We start from the raw sequence: 18,599 nt of genomic DNA on the forward strand, positions 1-18,599 counted from the left end.
CTGCCTGAGGTGGGAGGAGTCCAGCCGTGTTGTGTTGGGCACTGACAGGAGAGTCTTTACCCTCCTGGCTCTGTTCTGCCCTGTCAGCTGCCAGCGTGCGCGAGCTGACGCCTCTGTTCCCATCTGGTTGTGGGCACAAGAGCGGATCCAAGGGGGGAGGGCGGTGTAGTGACATGTGCCAAAACCAGCTCGTGTTTGCTGCAAGAACAGAATAGGAGCAGCTTAGTCTGTTGTGAACCTGTAGCCCGTTCGGATGCAGAGCCATCCCCTCGGCTCATCGCTCCAAGTGCCTTTTCGGCAAAGGGAAAAAGATACTCTTTGGAGTTTTACTCCAGTGATGGGTTTTGCTGAATCCTGAGGTGGCAGGTTTGTCATTCTGTGTTGGTGAAGTGTCTTCATGCTCATCCTCCTGACCTGGTGATGGATTTTAAAGATTTCTCTCTTTTTCTGCAGAGTTCAAATCCTATCCCCAAAGTTTTTACATAGGCTGTACTGAGATTTTTATTTCAATTTTTTGTGATGCTGTTTCTGCTCTCAGTCTGGACGAGCCATTTTCTATACGGTTACAGAAGCAAAAAAGCATTTTAGAGCTCTTGTATCTGCAGAAATTTACAATTTCACTCCACAGCTCCCTGAAACAGTGGGAAGTTTGTTTGTTGCCCTCTCTGTCTAGAACACCAAAAGCTTTACCCTTGGGGGCTGCAGGTACCGCACAATACGCAGTGACAGGGATGTCCGGGAGCAGGCTGGGGGAGTGGTACAAGATGTTGTGGTTCATGGTGCTGATCCGTTGGGATAGCACATGGAGACAGAGGAAAAGAAAAATATTTGGACTATCTGACTCTTGCTTTCATTTCCCCTTCTGTTCCGTAGATCTGATCCGGAAGGTGCAGGCCAAGGTGGCCCTGCATGGGGTCAAGTTAGTCATCCCTGGGCTAGAAAGGGTGGCGGGTGCTGCGGAGCCCTCACCCGCGCAGAAGGGCCTTCAGCACATCCTCGCCGAGATCTGCCACCTGGAACTGAATGGGAACCTCCATTCCGAGCTGGAGCAGATCGTGACGCGGGAGAAGATGCACTTCCAGGATGACCCTCTTCTCAACGGGTTGCTGGATGCGGCAGAGTTGCAGACTTGCCTGGGGGTGGTGCTGGAGAACATGACCAGTCACCGCATGAAGGTCGTGGAGGTTAGCTGGCAGCCCGGGATGGGCCTGCGGCTGGTGATCTGGGCCTTCCAGATACCTGGTTGCATGCTTGTGCTGTTCCAGGTAGAATTCTGGATGTTGTTCATATTTCAGCTTGGCTTCCCCTCTTCCTTCTCCCAGGCTCTCGCAGGAAGCGGACGTCTCTTCTCCCGTGTCAGAAGCATCCTGAACACTCAGCCCCTGCTGCAGGTGGACTACATTGCCACCGACCGCGTCCTGGAGACGCTGTCGGCTAATGAAATGGAGCTGCAAGATGCTGGAGTTGCCATTAGCCAGTGGGATCCATCTGGCCCTCCCTCTGGAAATCTGACCAACGCCGACCTGGTGGTATACAACTGCTCAGCCAGTGCTGTAGGGAACGCCGCGGAAACTCTCTCCAACTTGGCAGCTGCTGTGAAAGAGGGAGGATTTGTCCTGCTTCACACGCTCCTCAGAGGAGAAACTCTGGCAGAAACTGTCGGTTTCCTTGTAAGTCCGGATCTCCAGCAGAAACACAGCTGCTTCCTGAGCCAGGTAAGCCTCCTGGCAGGACAGACACCTTGGGGGTGTCTGGAGTCTGCTGCTGCAGGCGCTCTTGTGCGGAGCGTGGGGTGGGCAGCACTTACGTCCCTTTCCCTTGAGGCCCTCTGTAGAGTAACACTCCCTCTGGAGAGGAGTCGTGAACTCCACAGACCGGGTCGGGAGAGTGCACCGAGATGAGTGAGCAGAGCCGTCCTCAGTGCATTGGAAACTATTCCTTGTCATTTCCGGATCTATAATCCATATGAAAATACTGGCCAGGACGATTCAGGCTCCGAGGAGACCTCATTGCAGCTTTCCAGTATCTGAAGGGGCCTACAAGGGTGCTGGGAGAGGACTTTTTACAAGGGCCTGTAGTGAGAGGACAAGGGGTAATGGGTATAAATTGAAATCAGGGAGGTTTAGATTAGAGATCAGGAAGAAATTCTTCACAGAGAGGGTGGTGAGGCACTGGGACAGGTTGCCCAGAGAAGCTGTGGATGCCCCCTCCCTGGATGTCTTCAAGGCCAGGCTGGATGTGGCTTTGAGCAACCTGGTCTAGTGCAAGGTGTCCCTGCCCATGGCAGGGGGTTGGAACTGGATGATCTTTAAGGTCCCTTCCAACCCAAACCATTCTATGATTCCTTTACAGCCAAATAGTGTGGGTGGGTGCAGCTTTGTCACTGTATGATCCCAAAGTGCTTTAGTATCAGAATATCTCTCTTGGTATCGCTGCTGGGAGTGAGATGTGACAAACCATTCACCTCCCAGAAAGGGAAGGCTTTTCTCTTGTCCGTGTTTTTGCCCCTCCCCACATGCTGATCCCGTGAGGTACAGCAGAATGATGAGCCCTCGGAAGTGGAGAGGGGGTTGGGAAGCCGCCCCCCTGCAGAACGTTCACCTCGTCACCCGTCCTTTAGAACAAGGAGGGAGCAGCACCTCTGGCAGCTTAACTTGTTAATAACTCTGGAGTGTGGTGGTTGGGTGTGGGATCTTGCAGTGATGTGGATTCTAGCCCTGCAAAAATTTCCCAAGGAGATTTGAAAAGGAAGGGCGAGTTCTTCATCTTGGCATCCTACCCAAAAAACACAGGGATAAAAAAATGACTCTGAGGTGCCACTGAAGCTGATGATGTAAAACCTTGTTCTGTCGTGTCAGTAGCATGGTTTCCCCCTTGGGTAGGAGATGTGGAGTTGGAAGCTTAAGATGATTCTACGCAGGCAAGAGTGGGCGAGACTTACTACGGTGTTGTGTTTTTCGGGACAGGGACGCTGTCCCCAGTCCTCGGCGTAGGGGGTCACCGTCATGGTAGAAAACTTTGGCTGTTCCGTGTTGGCATATGAAGAGCAGCCGGATGCTTTTCTGAGAGCCTGCATCACCTTCGTTTCCCTCGGCTTCCTGGGATGTGCCACACGCGTGTTGTCACTCTCTCTTGATTTTCTGAAACCTGTTTCAGTGTGACTGGCATGTGCAGCTCCCTCCCTGAGGTGGCTGCTGCGTCTCCCCGCCCCCGGCAGAAGGGTTTTCACGGTTCCTCTGTCCCACTTCACTTTGTTGCGGATGGGGCCTGTGTGGCACAGACCCCTGACACCGAGACTCGGGTTTTCTGTGTCGGAGTGTGTATGCTGTGTTGGTTTGGGGAGCTCTGCCTGCCTCACTGCTGGGGTTAAACTGGAGGCATTGAAATACCCTTGGGATGGGCACTGCTCTGCCTTTTGCACACCAGGAGTGTGGAAAGACTAGTTCCCTAACCAGGGCTTCGTGATGCTTGTAGGACTGCTGCTGAGGGTGTTCTGGGAAAGGAGGAGTAGTCCAGACACGGATAAAGTCCCGTTCCATCACTCAAATACGTGTTTGTACTGAGATGATACCGAGCAGACAGCGAGGCTTCGAGCCAGAGCAGGGAGGAGGCGGACAGTGCCTTCTCTGGGACACCCTTGAGGAGTCTCCGTGTGAAGATGTGACTTTAATTGACTTTTGATTTCCCTGTTAATTGTTGTTTTACCTGATTTGACAGGCACAGTGGGAGGGCTTATTCAGCAAAGCTGCGCTGAGCCTGGTTGCCGTGAAGAAATCGTTCTTTGGCTCAGCTCTTTTCCTGTGTCGCCGACCAGCCCCTGCTAAAACACCCGTCTTCCTGCCAGTAGATGAGCCCAATTATAAGTGGGTCGAATCCTTGAAGGTGAGAACTCCTGTGTCTGACTCTCCAAATCATTGTGCTTTCTCAGTGAGATACTCAGGGGTGTTAGAAGCAGTGTGTGTGTGTCCAGTCGCTTTTCCTGGAATAGAAGTTATTCATCTCCTCCTTACGGATACGAGGGCTACTTCCTTTCTGTGGTTCCTAGTAAAACAGTTTGGGGTTTGTCCTGCAGGAGGTCCTGGCTGACCCGTCGGAGCAGCCTGTCTGGTTGACTGCCACCAGTTGTGGGAACTCGGGAATTTTGGGAATGGTGAACTGCCTCCGCCTTGAAGCAGAAGGCCACAGGATCAGGTATGTAAGCCTGCCCTTGTGTCACCGTAGGAGAGGAGATATTTGGTGTTACCTTCTTTTCAGGCTGGTAGCAAAACCAACAACACGGCAACTCTTGTCCTCTAGGTGTGTGTTTGTTTCCAACTTGAACCCTTCATCAGCGGTCCCACCCACGGGTCCCTCTTCCCTGGAGATGCAGAAGATTGTTGAGAGGGACCTGGTGATGAACGTGTATCGTGATGGAGAGTGGGGCTCCTTCAGGCATCTCCCCATGCAGCAAGGTAACTGCTTCCAGCACTGAGATGGCTTGCAGGGCCTTGAGTCTGAACAGGCTTTGCGTGGAAAATGAGTAGCTATTATTCCTACAATTATTTTTCATTATTACTGATTTTTAAAGGATAACTTGGAGTTCAGGTCAGAGTGAACAGTAGCATGCTCTGTCCCCAGAAGGAGGGATGAGCTATTTTAGGGTATGGGTGGTATTGCAGGGTAAGAAAGGGCTTTCTGGAGAGTAAACGAAGGCGAAGGTAGCAATTGCACAAGGAATTTACTCGCTCTGGAAAATGTGTGCCTGTGCTAATGTGTGTAAAGCTCTTACTGTTCCTTCTGCAGCACAACCTCAGGAGTTGACAGAATACGCCTACGTGAATGTGTTGACTCGTGGAGATCTCTCATCTCTTCATTGGATTGTCTCCCCCCTTCAACACTTCCGTGCAACTAATCCCAACGTTCAACTCTGCAAAGTCTATTACGCATCTCTCAACTTCCGGGACATCATGCTGGCCACAGGAAAGCTTTCTCCAGATGCTATCCCTGGTGAGTTACAGTTACACCAGAAAACCTATTTCTGTATTCCTGTTGTAGAACTTACTAGATCTCCTGGCTGTTAGGGACGCGCTGGCTGCAGTGCGTATGGGTTTGGTTCAGCCGGAAGGCAGTACTCGTGAGAAGGAAGCGCAGCCCCCGGCAGGACTGTACACCCAGACTCCCAGGTTCTACTGCCAGTTGCATCCCCTCTTTCCGTACGGCAGTCACTCCTCGGTGTGAGGAAGCATCCCCAGCCCCGCTGCGTCGATAACGCGTGTGAAGTGAAACAGTTTGATGGGGGCTCCAGGGGCGGGAAAGATCCACAACAAGGTGGGAACATCGAAGTTCCGTGCTGCCATGCTACTGGACACGTGTTGCTTTCGGGGGAGAAAAATGCCAGGGGAAGCAGCTCCTGGCTGCGAAATGGAGCTGATAATCCAGGGAGCTAAAACGAACCTAAGGCCTGTTGAATGGTTTTAAAGCTCTGTTGAAAGGAGAGGGGGAAGAGCATGTAAAAGTGCATTTGGAGATTCTTATGGGTGATGTCACATGGGCTGAGATTCCCCTCATGTCTGAGATTAGTCTCTGCCTAAAATGGGTGTTTGCAAAAATTAAGCTTTCGCTGTGAAGCAGGTTTTGCTGTGGTCGTCCTTGTTAGTCTGCGTTGCCCTCTTCCAAAGAGGAACAAAACTGCCTGTGAAACAGGATGTTTCGATGAAAACTGGAAATTAAAGCAGTGTCGTCAAGGGTGAAGAGTGAGATTTAATGAGAGCAAGTCTGTTGCTGCTGCTCTCGTAGTGACAAAGAACTTGGTGACTTAGGAACTGTGTACGTAGTAGACAGATCCCGACGCTTCTTCCGTCTGTGGGGTTCCAGCGTCCGGGCCTGCTGGTGCAGCACATTCTCGACCAAGGGATTTAGCAGGGAACTGCCTTTGTGAGACGCTGGTGTTCTTTCAGGTAACTGGGCTTTGCAGCAGTGCATGCTGGGCATGGAGTTCTCGGGCCGGGACCCGGCCGGAAGAAGGGTGATGGGATTGCTGCCGGCAAAGGGGCTGGCTACTGTGGTAGACTGTGACAAGAGGTTCCTGTGGGAGGTGCCCAAAAACTGGTAAGTCAACTTCTCTTCTGATTTGCATCTGTGGTTAAGATTTGCTTTCACGCCTGAGGCTGAGCCCTCACAGACCCAGGACAACCCCTCTCTGGGAAATAACAGCAGGGCTGTGGTCTCTGAGCAGCTGCAGGATGGGGCGTCGATTCACTGAGTGCTCGTTTCCGTGCAGCAGCTTGCACGAGGTGCTCGACTGTCCCTTGGCTCCGCAGCTCCCCGTGCTCCAGTGTGCGCTGGGATTTCGGTGCTGGTTACGTTACAGGCTCGTTACTGAAACACTTCTGCAGCAGGATGACCCTCTCGGCTGTGCCTGGCAGCTGTGGAAGCCTGCGCTGTGACTGAGAACCATTTGTGCTTTTTGGTTAATCCCCAGCAGTTTAACCTTTCTTCCACTGCAGAAAAGCAGATTTTATCAGGAGAATCCAGTAGTCTTTTCCAAGGCTAAAGGTATCTCCTCCTACTTTGCTTCTTAGGACCCTGGAGGAAGCAGCGTCGGTGCCTGTGGTTTACGCCACTGCTTATTACGCTTTGGTGGTTCGCGGTGGTGTGAAGAAGGGTGAGAGTGTCCTTATTCACTCCGGCTCCGGCGGCGTGGGCCAAGCAGCCATCGCCATTGCCCTGAGCATGGGCTGCCGGGTCTTTGCTACTGTCGGTGAGTGCTGAGGGCCCAGCGTTACGGGGTGAACAAGAAGTATGTCACTTACGGGGAGAGGAAGTGTGTCCGTGTGTGCACACACATAGGTATCTGTACATAAATACCTATTTTCATACGTACACTTCCTCCCCCCAAACGATCTCCTGTGACACTGATCTAGTTTCCTCGCTGGGAACAGGGTGTGTGGTAAATACAGCTCCTGACTGCGCTTAAACTCCCACAGTAGGCAGGTTTAGCTACCTCTGCGCACTAGGTAATCCGAAGTAGAGAAGATGATCAAGGCTGCTGCTTTTAAATCCAGTAGTGGGGTCAGAGAATGTCCATTGTCAGGCTTGGTCTCGCCCTGGGCCTTGCTGTAGCTCGGACGTGAGCGGTAACAACCAGACAGCCTTTGTCCTAAGGTTTGAGACCTCGAGAGCTCTGAAGCAGATACTTGGTGGCTGCTCAGCCTTAGTCCTTGGGAAAAGGTGTGCAGGTGAAAACGGGCCGTTTCATCATAAAACGGCACGTAAGAGTACTGACATCATCCATCCTGCCTTCTGTTTCCAGGCTCCACCGAGAAACGCGAGTATCTCCAAGCAAGATTCCCAGAGCTGGATGCGAATAGCTTTGCCAGCTCCCGAAGTACTGCCTTTGAGCAGCATGTACTGCGAGCTACTGACGGGAAGGGTGAGTTCCAGGAACGCTTTTCCTTCTTTGTCAGCTCTGCCACGCTGTGCAGTTGCACTTTCTAAAGACAAAAGGAGTCGCTAGGAGACGGGGTGAGGCTCTCAGCAGAGCTGAGGTTGCTAAATAGTTGCTTCTCCTGTCATTGCAGGTGTTGACCTCGTGTTGAATTCCTTGGCGGAAGAGAAGCTCCAAGCCAGTTTGCGTTGTCTTGCTCGACACGGGCGCTTCTTGGAAATAGGCAAATTTGATCTGTCTAGCAACAGTCAGCTTGGTAAGATGGGGCATGGGGAAATCCGGGTGCAAGCGATGATGGCAGCCCCGCCTGTACGCTGAAAACAGGCTGATCTTCACATTTAGATAAGCTTTGAGCTGGAAAACATGTTTCACTTTGGTCACTAGCCACGTCTGTACTCTTCTCAACAAACATCTTCTCGGGGGAAGCACAGCACTCAGCAACTTTCGAGAAGCCTGCAGGAGACATGCAAAATAATCACCTTCCTCACAGATTTCTTTCAAACCCGTGTAGGGCGTGTTGTCCCCAGAGCCTCTCGACAGGGAGGTGGTAAGGAGCAGAGCTCGTTTCGCATGGCCTGGTCTGCCTCGCTGCCGCTTAGCTTATGGGTTTCACAGAGCTCTTGGACTTGACTTCCAAGCTTTTTGGGTTGTAACACACCAGTCTGTGCTAGACGAGTGCGCTGTAAATCTTGGCAAGGGAAGTTCATAGCTACACAAGCTGCAGCTTGGCCCTCTGTCTGGGCAAACTAACTGTTTTTAATGTGAACGTAATTAGAATTTTTCAGAGAACCTTGTTTTGTTGTCTCACTAGAGATCCACACCCTTCGGAATAACGTATGATAGTTCCAGGTTGGAAGGGACCTGCAACCATCACTTAGTCCAACTGCCTGACCACTTCAGGGCTGACTGAAAATTAAAGCGTAGTGTTTAAGGGTGTGTTCCAAATGCCTTCTGAACGCTGATGGGCATGGTACATCGAGCACCTCCCTAGGAAGTCCATCCCAGTGTTTGTCCACCTTTTCGGTGAAGGTAGATTTCCTGTTCTCTAGTCTGAACCTCCCCTGATGCAGCCTTGAGCCATTTCCATGTGTCCTCTCACCAGATCCCAGGGAGAAGAGCTCAGCACCTCCCTCCCCGCATCCCTTTCTCAGGAAGCTGCAGAGAGCCATGAGGCCACCCCTCAGCCTCCTTTTCTCCAAACTAGACAAACCCAGCATCTTCAGTCACTCCCCACAGGACATGACCACCAGTCCCTCCTCCAGAGGCACTCCAGAACCTTCACATGCCTCTTAAATGAAGAGGCCAGTGTTGCGCTCGGGGCGAGGCCACACCGACGCCAAACGCAGTGGGACCGTCCCCTCTCCTGCCCGGCCAGTCGGGCTGTGGGTGATCCCCCTGGCTCTGGGGCACAGGGAGGGATGTCGACCGGCATCCCAGAGCTTGTGCTGCAGGGCACCTCTCCGGCCACTCCTTGCCCAGTTTGTACTGGCGCTGGCGATACTCAGTCTCAGGGGCAGAATCTGGCATTTGTTCTTGCTAAATTCCATGTCGTCGATGCCCAGCGTTCCAGTCTATCCCTCTGCAAGGCCTCCTCTCCCTCGAGAGTCACCAGCACCTCCCAGTTTGTCATGGCAGAGGGGTGAGATCAACCCGATGTCCCTTGGATGGGGAAACAGATTGAGGTGTTCAGTGTGACGTGTCTCGCAGCACCTGCTCCATGTGGTCATTCTCAGCAGACCGTCCTTGGCCTTTCACACTGTCTTCTTTCTGATTCTACTTAAACTTCAAAATATCATGGAAATTTCAAAAGCACCGTGGAAAACTTCCTCTGATGAGGCATTTTCTGTGAGGAAGGACAGGATGTACGTGGGGTTGTAGCTCCTCTGCGGCTAAGTCAGGTGTCGCCAGACACAAAATGCCCTTTTTCGTTTCAGACTGCCCGTGTTATAGTTTGTCCTCTTCACTCACTTAAGTTGTGTGTCAAGCTTCTGTTAAACTGGCCTGCATGTAGGAGAGTGACCTAATTAATACGGCGTTCGGAGAGCATGTGTGAGTGTGGAAAACGTAGAATTCTAGCAACTAATGGCTGCTTTACTCCTCAGTCCCACGCCACTGACCTGCGCAGGAAGGTTTCCCAGGCAGAAGAGACTGTTCTGAAATGTCAGCAGCATCAGGTCATAACCAAGTTGCTTTTCCTAGGAATGTCCCTCTTCCTCAAGAACGTGGCCTTTCATGGGATCCTGCTGGATGCAATCTTTGAGGAGGGAAACCAAGAGTGGGAAGTAGTATCGGAGTTGTTGAAGAAGGGCATAAAGGATGGTGTGGTGAAGCCCCTGAGGAGTACAGTCTTCAAGAAGGAAGAGGTAGAAGCTGCCTTCAGGTTCATGGCACAAGGAAAGCACATTGGCAAAGTTATGATCCAGGTAATGAGATAATGACGCGGGTTCTCGGGTGCCTCGGCCATCCGCTGTAGGTGCCTGCGCGGGGTGTTCCGATCCAGTCCAGGCTGAAGCTGTGTAGCTACAGGTCTCTGAAGGGTCTTTTCCCACCAGAAAGATTCTGTGATTTGCAGGCGCTTGGGGATACGGGGCCGTGGTGCTCTGAGCAGAGTGGGGTTAAGGGTGGGACGTGATCTTCACGGCCTTTCCAACCTAAAGGGTTCTGTGAGCTGGGCCAGCACAGGTTCTTGGTTTCGCTGCTGACACGAGCGAGTGTAGCTGGGGAGTCTGTCACCGGTCCCGCGGGGTTCCTGCCCTGCGCAGGGCAGGGAGAGATCCGAAACGCGCGGTGGATCCCATCATAACTGCTTTTCTTTCCTCCTTTTTTCTTGGGTGGGGGGGAAGGTTCAAGAAGAGGAGAAGGAACATCCTTTAAGAAGGTCTGAACCAGTTAAACTCTCTGCCATCTCCCGAACCTCCTGTCCACCTGCCAAGTCTTACATCATCACGGGGGGCCTGGGCGGATTTGGGCTTGAGTTGGCACAGTGGCTGGTGGAGAGGGGAGCACAGAAGCTTATCCTGACGTCTCGTTCTGGCATACGAACAGGTAAGCAAAAACTGTAAATGAACAGGGAACGTGACTGCCTCTAACAGACCTCACTTTGTAGTTTCTCTCCATTTTTAAGTGTCCTCAGCAAATAATAATGTCTTGATCTCTTTTATTTCCTCTCATGTATGTATTTTCTCGCTTCCAACAAGCTGTTGGCCCCTTTATTCTAAAGGAGGAAGAATCTTTAATGTCACCTCTTCTCCAGCTGCTTCTTTCCTCTTTTTTTTTGCTTCCTAATTATATCAACCCATTTCCTCCCTTCCCCAGGATTTTTTTCTGCAGCCTCGCTTTTACCTTTACCCTCTCTACAAGGTCTGTATCCAGCTGCCTCGCTGACTTGTCCCCTGGCTGTGGCACGGTGGATCACATGCCACGAGGAGAGACCTGTCAACTCCTTGCTAAAGCTTCTGTGCCCCACGTTACACGTGGGGCTGCTTCTGCTCCTCCAGATAGATCACCTGGGGACATGTGTCCCGCTACCTGATAACATCAGCAGGTGTTCTCGCTCGGTTTTGGGCAGTTTGACCACAGTCGCGGCACTGGGATTTCTGGCAGGGGTAGTCTTCAGTGTTTCCTCATGCAGATTCCGTCCTGACAAAACCTCTCCCTCTGCAGAGCTCTGCTTTCTGCTGGCAGTTCAACGGCACCCTTTGTGCGAACACGTAGATCGAACACTACTCCAGTTCTGGATGTGCTACTGCGATCTTGCCTCACGCTAATCTACCCCTTCTTTCTGGTCTCGCTACCCAAATTCTTGTTCCTTTTCCTCCACTCTTGTACTTTTTCTCCCTCCTCTTCCCTGGCCCCACGTTCTCCCAACCCTGTTCTCCACTTCGATCAATTTGGAATGTTTCTGAAACTCAAGTGATTTCTGTCTTTGTCCAGTTTTCCTCTTGTAGCTGAATCGGGGGTTATTTAGCTCTTCAGTCCCTCTCTAGTCAGAAGAATGTAAAGAGCGGGTTAACCAACGCCTTACGGTTCGGATGCTTCATCCCAGGCACTGTTCACCTTTGGTTTTGTAGGCTACCAGGCTAAACGTGTTAGAGAGTGGAAGGCACTGGGAATCGACGTGTTGGTATCTACCCGTGATGTTGGAACACTGGAAGGAACAGAGCTGCTGATAGAAGAAGCTTTGCGGCTTGGCCCCGTTGGAGGCATCTTTAATTTGGCTGTGGTAAGTGACAAAACGGCGTAGGACTTGCCAGAGGCGGCAGTCAGGCTCCCTAGAGTTGTAGGTGACGTTGGTGTTTCAAAGGGCACTTCACTCTGGCCTTGCCTGACCCTTAAAGGCTTATGGTCTGGCCCCTTGGCCTGGGAAGCGCCAGTGTTCGGCCAGTGAGCTCCATTCTGGGAGAAGACGAGTGTCGTGCCAGGCCCCTGGGGACCAGAACAATCCCGTAGACCTGGGCAGGTGAGGGCTGCCGTGTTGGCCTTGTCTCGTGTCAGGATGTTCAGGGTATGTCCGAAGTGACAAACCTGCGCTGCGGAGTGATGGCCTCATATCGAAAACCCCGAGACAAATGGAAACGGAGAAACTGAAGATACTGAAACTGCACCTTCTGTGTTTTTTTCTTCTCCTTTTCTCTCCCCGCCCCACCCCCCAGGTCCTTAGAGATGGCATGATTGAAAATCAGACCCCAGAATTATTCTGGGAGGTCAACAAGCCCAAGTACTGCGGCACTCTGCATTTGGATTGGTAAGTGTCGGCAGAAGGGCCGAGCTGAACTGTGTCTGTGGGCGCAGAGCTGACCGAGCTCGGCCGTTTCGCTCTTGCCTGGTGCGGGAGCGCCCGCCGAGCGGGTGGTTCTGATGGGCTTTCTCCCCCCTTCTCCACTCCAAGGGTGACGCGTAAAAAGTGTCCAGACTTGGACTATTTTGTGGTGTTCTCCTCTGTGAGCTGTGGAAGAGGAAATGCTGGGCAGAGTAATTACGGCTTCGCCAATTCTACCATGGAGCGTATCTGCGAGCAGCGACATCACGATGGACTCCCAGGTAAGGGACTGCGCTCCTTGCACAGAATAATCCGTCCCACCAAACATCCAGAGCAGCACCAGCTCGCCAGGAACGTGCTTGTCTGGAAGGATAGTGAAGGGTGAAGGCTGGTTCCTCCCGTTGCTGTTAGCCCGAGTCGTCCGTGTGTGCACAAACACTGACGTTGAACAGTACGGAGGGATGCAGGCCTTCGCCTCGCTGGTTTTCACTTCCCTTTGGTTGCTGCTGTGTGCTGTAGCTCCTTGCCTAGTGTCTTCTCCCTTCTGATCTCTCCTCCAGGCCTGGCAATCCAGTGGGGAGCCATTGGTGATGTGGGTATTCTACTGAAGACAATGGGAAACAAAGAGGTGGTGGTGGGGGGAACCATTCCCCAGCAAATCAGCTCGTGCCTGGAGGTGCTCGATATCTTCCTGAACCAACCTCACCCTGTCATGTCCAGTTTTGTCCTGGCAGAGAAAGTCTCTGTGAAAGCTGACGGAGGCAGCCAGCGGGATCTTGTAGAAGCTGTCGCTCACATCCTGGGTAGGTGCTCTGGGCCGGGCGGTGCTGGGCAGTGTTCCCCTCTGTGCTTCTGGAGAGCAGTGCTGCTGCTGTAGGTGCTCTGTTCGGCATCTCCTCCTGACCACAGGTGCTGGGGGGTGTTGTAGGGCTGTTTGTTTCTTTTCCTTTGTGCTGCTCCTTCTCTCCAGTGATCCATACAGGTTTAAATTGAAAGCGGGGAGGTTTAGATTAGGTATCAGGAAGAAGTTCTTCACGGAGAGGGTGGTGAGGCACGGGGACAGGTTGCCCAGAGATGCTGTGGATGCCCCATCCCTGGATGTCTTCAAGGCCAGGCTGGATGTGGCTTTGAGCAGCCTGGTCTGGTGCAAGGTGTCCCTGCCCGTGGCAGGGGGGGTGGGACTAGATGATCTTTAAGGTCCCTTCCAACCCAAACCATTCTATGATTCTATGATTTGTTTCTCCGGGGGAGCCTTTCTCTCGGTGTGTTCACACACGTGCACGTCCCTCAGTACCTTCGTTCAGAGTGGACAAGAACAATCCTGTGCCTTTCTCCACATGGAGAATGAGCAGCGACAGCCCCCAGCAGCAGAGCTCTGGCACAGGATGTCACAGGGCAGATACAGACTAACGTGCTGTACTGTCCCAGCTTTCACGTGTTCAGCTGGGGGTGCCCCATGCTGTAAGAAGCAGCTTTTCTGTACTCAGTGGTAGTATGTCCTGCTCCCAGCAGTGTCTGTCGTCCGACGTGAACACGGGGTGACCTCAGCTTACCTGTGGGTTACGTGAAGCGCCACGTGCTGCTGCCTGTTTAGAACCTGCTTCCTTCTGCCACTGTATTCCCTTTCCAGGAAGAGGGGGCAGTCTCTGTCACCTCCTCTGTGTCCCACTGCAGCTGTCTCTCTTGCAGACAGAAGTGGGTACTGATCCTTTGTTTTCTACCAGAGGGGAACTGGTCAATTAAGAGTCTCCAGAGTATTACCCAAGGAATTGTGTGCGGTTACTGTGACGGCAGATCTGACCTCTGAGGATGTGGCTTTCATAGAAAAGTGGCTGGGAAATTGTACCAGCTGTAGGGTTAGTGGGAAGGAGAGAGTGTGTGAAGAAATCCAAGGGAGAAGCTAGTGAGCTGATGGTGGGGAGGCTGGCGGCATGGGGCAGCAAGAGGTGGAGGAGGGGAGGAAGGGCTGTAGGTGCATGTGTTGTTGTGAGAAGCCTTTTACAGGTAAGGAAGGGGTGAGAGACTTGAACAGTGAAAATTGAAGGGGAAGGGGTGGTGGAGGCTGGAGGAGTCACCTGCTCCTCTCATGTTGCAGGCAGCCGTCTTCGACACGGGTTTCATCTTGTGCTGTAGTTGAGGATTAGTTGCCTGAGGTGTAGGACTGCAGTATCAGTTAGAGCCTCTGGCATGCGGAATTCCTCTGGCTGACTGCTCGGAACTTGGTCAGAGCCGAAGTGAGGACACTCACAGCTATTGAGCTGGCGCTGATGTATCTGTCATAAATCTGTGTGCGTTCAACACGTGCTCGAAAAACCAGGGCCTGTATACCAGGTGTGGGTTGTAGAAGAGGTGACTTGGGAAAGCTTTGGCTGATCCCCTGTAGCTGCAGTTCATTCAGGTCTTGGGTGAGGGGAAAGGAAGCTGAGAAGGCTGCCTAGAGCCAAAGAGCAACTGGCCTCCCCTGAGCGTGCTCTTTCTCCTCAGGCGTCCGTGACGTGAGCAGTCTGAATGCTGAGAGTTCCCTGGCAGACCTGGGCTTGGATTCCCTGATGGGTGTGGAGGTGCGCCAGACCCTGGAGAGAGACTACGACATCGTTATGACCATGAGAGAAATCCGACTCCTGACGATCAACAAACTGCGGGAACTCTCCGCCAAGTCGGGGACAGCAGAGGGTAGGGTGTCTGCATGGGTCAGGCCCGTCGGTTCCGGGGGCTGAGTATAAGAGGGTGAAAGCCGCTTTCTTGCCGGGCTGGTGACTTTCTGTGTGAGTGGTCTCCTGCGGCTGTGCGGGATGTAATCCAGGACCGTTACCTGTCTGAGGAACACACGGCGTCAAGCCTTGCTTAGTGTGAGCTGACAGCATGTGCCGTTGCTGCAGGGCAGCTGGCAACAGGCACATCCCTGTGTCCATGCCCTGGTGACCTGGTGAGCCGGTGGGCTATTCCAGAGCACCCTGGGATTCTGCGTTAGGACTACGGCTATGGGACTGAGACTGATCCTGAGTCTGACTGTTTTTCTGGTGTGTTTTTCCCCCAAAGAGCTGAAGCCATCCCAACAGATGAAGACAGGGCTGGGCGAGCCTCCAAAACTAGATTTGAACAACTTGCTGGTTAACCCAGAGGGGCCAACGATCACCCGTCTCAATGATGTTCAGAGCACGGAGCGCCCGCTTTTCCTTGTCCACCCCATTGAAGGATCCATTGCCGTTTTCTACACTCTTGCCTCCAGGCTTCACATGCCCTGCTACGGTCTCCAGTGCACAAAAGGTACCTCCGTTCTTCAGCATCTTGAGTTCGTAAAGACAAGATTCTGAGTTTTAGTTGCCTTAGAGATTGGTTTCTAGACTCTGACTGGGAGGATCAAGCACCAGTCCCTGCAGTCTGCACAGTGTCAGACGCCCCCAGGTAACGAGAAGCACTAGGTTAGACTGAAGAGCTGGCGCCCAGGAAGTGGAAGAATTGGACGTTGTCCCTGAGTCCTTGCCAGCAGATGAGCGTGCAGGAGAAAAGGCTTGCGGTTCTCTTTGTCTTGGGAAAGCAGGAACATTGTCGTTCCTTGTCCAGAATGTAAGTTGGTAACCAGAGTTTAGAAACTGACCTTCAGAATAACCTGGATGTTGCCAACGGGGCTGTTTCTGAGCTCAGGAAAATGTAATTGTCCTCTGCCGGTGTCTTTCCAGTCTGTTTCTAACTCTTCCGTGTTCCAGCTGCTCCCTTGGACAGCATCCAGAGCCTGGCAGCCTATTACATCGACTGCATGAAGCAGGTCCAGCCCGAAGGACCGTACCGCATCGCTGGCTACTCCTTCGGTGCCTGTGTAGCCTTCGAGATGTGCTCCCAGCTGCAGGCACAGCAGAACGCTGCCCACGCGCTCAACAGCCTGTTCCTCTTCGATGGCTCCCATTCCTTCGTGGCAGCATACACCCAGGTAAGGGGGGAAAAGTTTTCTGGCTGGGGACCGTGCTGTGTCGTCGGCGCTCGTGCTCTGGGAGCTTGCCATCCTACACAGGAGCGTGGGAAAGCTGCCAGGCTTCGCTGGGCGGGGGGAGGCTGGGAGGCGGGTGCTGAAGGGTGAAAGCATCTGGGACATGGCCTTGAACTGGCAAGGTGCTACGGTAGATCAGAATATCAGTAGGTTTTCCGGGGGTCCCTGGAGCCTGCGAGACAGGACCCTCGTGGGGCTCCTAGGAAACCTTGCTTAAGGCTTCCTCTCCATTTGCATTGTACTTGCAGAGGACGAACTGCTGCTCTCTAACCTGCCCTCGGGGCATCGTCCCCACCCCAAGCCTCAGTCTTTTTCTTTTTCTTTTTTCCTCAATCTTTTTTCTTTTCCCCAGTTCAAGCCCCTCGTGCTGTAGGTGTTTCTGTCTAACCTTCAAGATCGGGCGCATCCCTCGCGCTCACGTTTCGTTCTTCCCCTGCAGAGCTACCGAGCCAAGCTGACGCAGGGCAACGAGGCCGCGTTGGAGACGGAAGCGCTGTGTGCCTTTGTGCAGCAGTTCACAGGCATCGAGTACAATAAGGTGACACTTCTCTCTTCTTTACCTCTCACGTTGCACAAGAGGGGTGTGGGGTTTGTTACTAAGCGGGGACAGATCCTCACCTCTTGAGACTAATGAGGGGAAAATACTATTTCCAGCTGCTGGAGATCCTTCTGCCCCTGAAGGATCTGGAGGCTCGTGTGAGCGCTGCTGCAGACCTGATCACTCAGACTCATACCACCATAAACCGTGACGCGCTCAGCTTTGCTGCTGCTTCCTTCTACCATAAGCTGAAGGCTGCTGACAAGTACATACCCGAGTCGAAGTATCATGGGAATGTGACGCTGATGCGGGCCAAGTCTCACAATGAATATGAAGAAGGTCTGGGTGGAGACTACAGGCTCTCGGAGGTCAGTCTGGTGGCGGCTGAGGTGCTCCTGGTGGTTGGGGACCAAAAGAAAAGCATGGAAAATGATCCTTGCTGAGGGAGAAGGGACAAAACCAACCTAAAAGAAAGGATCATTCTGCAGCTGTCGTGCTCTGACAAGAACTGAAAGTCCCCAAAGGCAAATGAGCTGGTTGGTTCTGGGTATTTTCTCAGGGCAGTGAGGGCCAAGAGGAGGTGTAGCCTCTGTATTAGGGGAGCGTTTCCCACAGCTCACTCTTGGCAGGTCTCTAGACAGCCCTGAGATGATAAAGATGTTGAGAGTAACTTGGCAGAAGTAAATTCTCATCTCCTCCTGTCACTGTAGACCCCCAAAGCTCGTCCAGGTCACAAGGCCAGGCTTGGGAAGAGCAAGAGTCGGCCTTCTGGCGGTACAGCCGTTCTCCTCAGCAACCCTTTGTGGGCCGCTTGGATGGCAGCCTGTGGGTTTCCTGTGGGCCTAAAAACCTGAGCGTGTTGTCCTGTCCAGATAAGGTCGCTGTCTTCAGCCCCTGCTCAGGTTGTGAAAATTAACCCCCTGCTAACTAAAACCCGCCCACATGAAGGGGTGAAGTGTCTTACACTGTGGTGCCGGTCCCAGGGAAACGAAAGCCTTTCTCAGAACCTCCTGCCTGCTTCTGGCCTCTCCTATCCCTTCAGGCATCTGAGCTCCAGGCTAACTCTGTGTTATGAGTTGCTAATGACCTTAAGGGAGGACTCATGGTGGCGGGAGAGAGATTAAGTGGAGAGGAGGGTTATTTGGTTTTCTGAAGGGCTTGAAAGTAGCTACTTCGTGGTTCGTTCTTTGACGTTGTGCACAAGTTACTCTGTTGGTATCAGGCTGGTTGGCCTCCTGCCCGGCGTATGTGCGAGCGGGTCACCTGCCAGGCTGTTGCGCTTCAAAATGTGTCTTCCAAACAGAGCCCTGCAGCTGGTCTGTGAAATTATGTCCAACTTGGGCTGTTTCCAGCCGAGTCTGACAGGGTGCTGAGGGGCTGACAAACCCGCAGCAGCTGGTTGTCAGCCCCGAGTGTGAAGTTCTCCTTGTCTGTGTCTGCGCAGGTGTGCGATGGGAAGGTGTCTGTCCATGTTATTGAAGGGGATCACCGCACCTTACTGGAGGGAGATGGCGTTGAATCGATCATTGGCATCATCCACAGCTCGCTGGCAGAGCCGCGTGTCAGTGTCAGAGAGGGTTAACTTCCGCTTCTTCCTGTCCGCGGTGAAGAAAATGCCAACGACGTTCCTTGTTATGACAGACCCTGAGGAACTCTTCCTGTCCACCATCTCATCTGCTCTGCTGCCAGACCTGGGAAGCCCAGCCGAACTGATCGGTCTCTCTCTCTCTCCAGCTTACCTTTTCCTTTCCAAACTGTTAGGGGTCTCCCTCCTCCTTCTCTTCCTGTGCTTCATTTTCCCCCAGTCCGTGTTACTCCAGTGCTGTGACTTGGTCACTGCGCTGCTGCCAGGGTTCCCCACCGATGGCTGTTTCCTGCACCCTTGGCAGCG

The 18,599-nt window shown here is 52.8% G+C and overlaps 1 protein-coding gene across 1 annotated transcript in view; it reads left to right on the forward strand.

The window, feature by feature from the left end:
- FASN (fatty acid synthase) overlaps positions 1-18,393 on the forward strand; it is a 33,729-nt gene extending 15,336 nt beyond the window's left edge. Inside the window, exons 21-42 of the mRNA XM_010153273.1 lie at positions 874-1,184; positions 1,323-1,715; positions 3,718-3,882; positions 4,073-4,191; positions 4,297-4,451; positions 4,783-4,986; positions 5,937-6,087; positions 6,561-6,739; positions 7,292-7,411; positions 7,560-7,682; positions 9,626-9,849; positions 10,270-10,471; positions 11,497-11,648; positions 12,079-12,170; positions 12,315-12,466; positions 12,746-12,988; positions 14,670-14,858; positions 15,225-15,452; positions 15,893-16,113; positions 16,610-16,708; positions 16,825-17,076; positions 18,153-18,393. Coding sequence (XP_010151575.1) covers positions 874-1,184; positions 1,323-1,715; positions 3,718-3,882; positions 4,073-4,191; positions 4,297-4,451; positions 4,783-4,986; positions 5,937-6,087; positions 6,561-6,739; positions 7,292-7,411; positions 7,560-7,682; positions 9,626-9,849; positions 10,270-10,471; positions 11,497-11,648; positions 12,079-12,170; positions 12,315-12,466; positions 12,746-12,988; positions 14,670-14,858; positions 15,225-15,452; positions 15,893-16,113; positions 16,610-16,708; positions 16,825-17,076; positions 18,153-18,290 — 4,112 coding nt within the window. The 3' untranslated portion in view covers positions 18,291-18,393. The remainder of the gene's footprint in view (positions 1-873; positions 1,185-1,322; positions 1,716-3,717; positions 3,883-4,072; positions 4,192-4,296; positions 4,452-4,782; positions 4,987-5,936; positions 6,088-6,560; positions 6,740-7,291; positions 7,412-7,559; positions 7,683-9,625; positions 9,850-10,269; positions 10,472-11,496; positions 11,649-12,078; positions 12,171-12,314; positions 12,467-12,745; positions 12,989-14,669; positions 14,859-15,224; positions 15,453-15,892; positions 16,114-16,609; positions 16,709-16,824; positions 17,077-18,152) is intronic.
- Positions 18,394-18,599: the final 206 nt, after the last annotated feature.

This window comes from Eurypyga helias, unplaced genomic scaffold, assembly GCF_000690775.1.
Source record: "Eurypyga helias isolate BGI_N326 unplaced genomic scaffold, ASM69077v1 scaffold27866, whole genome shotgun sequence".
Classification (NCBI taxonomy): domain Eukaryota; kingdom Metazoa; phylum Chordata; class Aves; order Eurypygiformes; family Eurypygidae; genus Eurypyga; species Eurypyga helias.